Source organism: Mastomys coucha, unplaced genomic scaffold, assembly GCF_008632895.1.
Source record: "Mastomys coucha isolate ucsf_1 unplaced genomic scaffold, UCSF_Mcou_1 pScaffold13, whole genome shotgun sequence".
NCBI lineage: Eukaryota > Metazoa > Chordata > Mammalia > Rodentia > Muridae > Mastomys > Mastomys coucha.
The window spans coordinates 9,735,323-9,739,962 of NW_022196895.1; the positions used below are offsets into that span (position 1 = coordinate 9,735,323).

General features: G+C 45.8%; 1 protein-coding gene across 2 annotated transcripts in view; it reads left to right on the plus strand.

The window, feature by feature from the left end:
- Hrh4 (histamine receptor H4) overlaps positions 1-2,792 on the plus strand; it is a 16,746-nt gene extending 13,954 nt beyond the window's left edge. Inside the window, exon 3 of one of the 2 annotated variants that reach the window (XM_031366266.1) lies at positions 1,673-2,792. In XM_031366266.1, the coding sequence (XP_031222126.1) occupies positions 1,673-2,491 (819 nt within the window). In that variant the 3' untranslated portion in view covers positions 2,492-2,792. The remainder of the gene's footprint in view (positions 1-1,672) is intronic. The other variant, XM_031366267.1, reaches the window with a different exon arrangement.
- The last annotated feature ends 1,848 nt before the right edge of the window (positions 2,793-4,640 follow it).

Here is a 4,640-nt window from a genome sequence, read left to right on the forward strand (position 1 = left end):
TTAAGATGGTCTATCCATAAAATCATTCACCAAGTGTTTCAATGAACAATGGTTCTGCTTGGAGGGTGTGCCTTTTGATTTTCAAAGATTGTCTTAAACTTGACACAAAGATCACAGAGGGTAACACTCACAGACCCTAACTTCATTTGTCCTTGTGGAAGTCTGACTTTGTCACCCTCAGACAGCACACACACACACACACACACACACACACACACACACAGATACACACACACATATAGATACACACAGACATATACACACATAGACACACACAGAAACACACTCTTTCACAGATACACACACACACATATAGATACACACAGACATATACACACATAGACACACACAGAAACACACTCTTTCACACACACACACACACACACACAGAGAGAAATAGACATAGACAGACATACACCATACACGTACAGAACACACAGACATACACACAGAGACACAGAAACAGTGACACACACAAAGACGTACACATAGACACAGAGTCACACAAACATCCATAAGACACAGACACACGGACAGACAGACAGACAGACACATGCTAGCACTTCTGTAGTCATGTCTCTCAACATGGCTTCTCCTCATGGTTTTGGCTGTGATGGAAACACTTAGAGATAGAAGTGTCCTGGGAGCGTTCAGAAACACAGCATCACTCCAACATGGCCAAGTGCTTCCTGGGTGCAGTCTCTTGGGAGTGTTGCAAGGGTTATCTCGGTTGTCGGCCTCATGGGGGGGGGGGGTTTCTGTGTAAACAACTGAGTCTATTCTTCCTGAGTGCCAGGATCAGATAAGCCACTGCCTTTAAAGCGTTAAGACTGTGCCTGTGGTGCAAGATGGGTTTTGCCCTGAAATGTGGTACATGGTTTTCTCTACATGTTTGTCTATATTAATTCCCCAAACCACAATGCTTTCTTTACAGAAACATCATCCAACAAAATGTCCACTGTGTGACGCGTTCTCACACTGGCCCACTGACTTGTGTCTCACTGAAGAGAACACTGCTCTGTTCTAGGCTGCAGAACTGCAGGGAGCGCTCTCAGTTCCAGTAACTGCTCAGATTGGAGTCCTTTCTCTTTGCTGGTTTCTTTCTTTCTGCATGAGCATACACATGTATGCATGCATGTATACACTGTATATGGTGGTCAGAATCATCCTTGAGGTACCATTTACCTTTTTCATGTATGTGTGTGCATTCATTCATGTGTGAACAGGTGCTGCGTGTGCATGTGTATATGCAAGTGTGTGTAGAAGGCTACATGACAACTTTAGGTGTCATCCTTACAAAATGCCATTCCTTTGAGACAGGGTCTTTCTTTGGCCTGGAGCTTGCCAGTTAGGCTAGACAGACTGGCCAGAGGCCTCAAGGATCCTCCTGTCCCTACTGCCCAGGTGCCAGGATTACAAATTCATGCCACCACAACAGGCTTTGCGAAAACTGGTTTCTTATTTTCAATAGTGTCTGTGGCCTTGCCATGGTGTTCAAATCTTCACTTGATGGTTTGCTGTTTTCTCTTGAAAATTATTGAGAAAGCATGTGCCAACATCCCATGAGTTAATTTAGTTCTTGCGTATCCCAGGAACTTCTGAGTGACTGTGGGATGCTCCGTGCATGCTGCATGTTTTCATTAAAGCATATAAGTTGTCTGGTTTCTTGTAGGTGTCTTATAGGACTCAACACACTGGCATCATGAAGATTGTTGCTCAAATGGTGGCTGTTTGGATACTGGCTTTCTTGGTAAATGGCCCAATGATTCTGGCTTCAGATTCTTGGAAGAACAGCACGAACACAAAGGACTGTGAGCCTGGCTTTGTTACAGAGTGGTACATCCTCGCCATTACAACGTTCTTGGAATTCCTGCTCCCTGTTGTCTTGGTGGCTTATTTCAATGTACAGATTTACTGGAGCCTGTGGAAGCGTAGGGGTCTCAATAGGTGCCCTAGCCACACTGGATTTCTCCCTACCTCTTCCAGCGACTCTGGACACTTACACAGAACTGGCTTGGCTTGCAGGACAAGGAATCCTGGGTTGATGGAATCTGCTGCAGCCCATCATTCAAAAAGTCTACTAAGAACCAGCAGTCTCCTGGTGTCCTTAAGGACTCACATGAACAGCGGTATCATTGCCTTCAAAGTCGGCTCCTTCTCGAGACCAGAAAGCACCTCACTTCACCAGAGGGAGCACGTGGAGCTTCTCAGAGGCAGGAAGCTAGCCAGGTCGCTGGCCATCCTCCTGAGTGCCTTTGCCATTTGCTGGGCTCCGTACTGTCTGTTCACAATCGTCCTTTCAACCTACCACAGTGGGGAGCGTCCCAAATCTGTTTGGTACAGCATTGCCTTTTGGCTGCAGTGGTTCAATTCGTTTGTTAACCCCTTTCTGTACCCTTTGTGCCACAGACACTTCCAGAAGGCTTTCTGGAAGATACTTTGTGTGACAAAGCAACCATCACCGGCACAGAGCCAGTCAGTATCTTCTTGAGGAGAATGGCTTCACAAGTGCCAACTTTGGTCTCTGTCCTCTGAATGGATCCGAGCTTCCATCTTGCTCCATCCACTAAAGCAAACAATGCATAAAATGTAAAGTTTGAAAACTTTAATAAAAACTCTCCACGTGCAGGTCAGTGGAACACGAGTCAACAGTAGTTTAAGGAACGTGACAAACTGAGAGCTGCAAAAATACTAATATTTTCCTCAATGCTCTCTGTCTCCTTCTTGATACAACATTGATTGGGTTACCCATGTATTCTTTCTGCACTCAGTGTTTTCCCCAGTAGTGTTAGTTTCTTTTTCTTTGTGTGTGTGTGTGTGTGTTCTCGACGAACTGAGAAATGAGCAAGATGTACTCAAAGAGTACAGCAGCCATGCTGTAAGAATTTGAAAAAGGAAACACCTTTCGATGGTGCATGGGTGTATTCGGCAAACACATGCTTATTGCGACTCCATAATGCATCAACCACTAACTGTAAAGACATACGTTGCCATGACCTGGATTCAGCCAGAACTTCACTCTGGGGCTCTCTTCTGTCTTAAGCTTTCTGCCTCTCTCTACTGCCCCTATCTTTTACATGTCAACACTGTAGCTCGTTCCATTGACAACGATTTGCTTTGTCCTGTACACTGCTGCCACTGGGCAGTGAAAGGGACACTTGGTTCTGAGCCTAGTCCTCAAGAGGCCGATACATACCTGTTCTCTCCTGAGAGTTTCCCAGCAGGCTATGCTGCTGGATGAGAGGCCATATGGACCAGAATCAAGCTAACCAAGGATGCTAACCAAGGTGCTAACCGAGGATATCTTGAAGCAAGTGGTCTCTAGTGGACTCAGCCCTGGAGGGGCAGGGACGTCTAAAGCCAGAGGCTCCCAAACACTGATGAGGCTCGTTCTTGGAGTGGTTGCTATTCAGTTATTTTATCTGACAGGAGAACATCCATTCTACTGTGTAGGAAACCGGGCTTTTGACAGTAGAATAGGTAAGTAGGCACTGCCATGGCTTAGGCCCGTGCGAGTGCTAGGACAGAGGGCACAAACATTGTTATGCAGCCACAAGCCTCACAGAAAGGTCGTGGCTGTTTCTCTACAGGAGCGCATTCACTGCTGGATGATTCAGGAGTAAGGGTGACTGATTTCAGAAATCCCATAAGCCTCACAAAGTAAGGAGGGATGGGTATGCTTGTGGGATTGGAGTTGCATTATGTGCTGGGTGCAGGGAGAACAGGGAGTTATGCACCTCTCTCCCTCAGTTACCCCAGACACCACATTGATGCTTCTACTCAGCTCTGCCTATGGACTAGAGCACATAGCTCAGTGGTCAAGGTGGATTTCAGAGGACATTCGCAACACATTCTCCACCCGCCTTCCTGAATATCCCAGACCAGCTGATTTTCTAGTCTCCGCCTTCTATCTCAGCGTAGGAGTGCTGGGATTCCAGATGTGTATTCCTGAATCTAGCTTGTTTTCATGGGTTCTGGGGATCGAACACAGGTTCCCAGCCTTGTATGGCAAGTGCTTCTATCCACTGAGACATCTCTTCAGCCCATGTAGCCATTTCTTTATCTGTTTAGGTGTTTACTGGGGAATAAGAGGCATCACTTTCAGCGCCTGCAGAGTAGCTCTGTGAAAAATTTTTGGGAAGAGCCTATTTTATCTCTCACTTCTTATTTAGATATTGTCTGTTCCCTGTTCTGGGCAGAGGCCAAAACCACGTGAACATAAATAAAGACTTCCTGCAGAAAAAATTCAGGGTAGTTGTTGAAACATTTTTTCCTGATGTATATAGCCTGACTTACAGTTTCTAATAGTCAAGAGAAAGATGGAAAAAATGTACACTTTCTTCTACAGAAAGCTGTTTCTTGGAACCCAGATGACACACAGTTTTTAAGTTATTGCTGCGTCCTTTCAGTTCCTGGGCTCAGGGTGTCCAGGTCATGGCCCAGGGGGTGGTTACATGATTGATCGAATGTTCTGCCTTTCCTAGCCTCTCATTTCCAGACTTTAATTGGTTTGAGTTTGATGGTGACTTCTGGGTTTTGTTCCCCTGTTTTCGCATTTATAGTCTGGAGTTTTTCGAGCTACACTTCCACACTGTTTCCTGGATGGAGGGAAAGCGCTAGATTGAGATAAAGGCCATGAG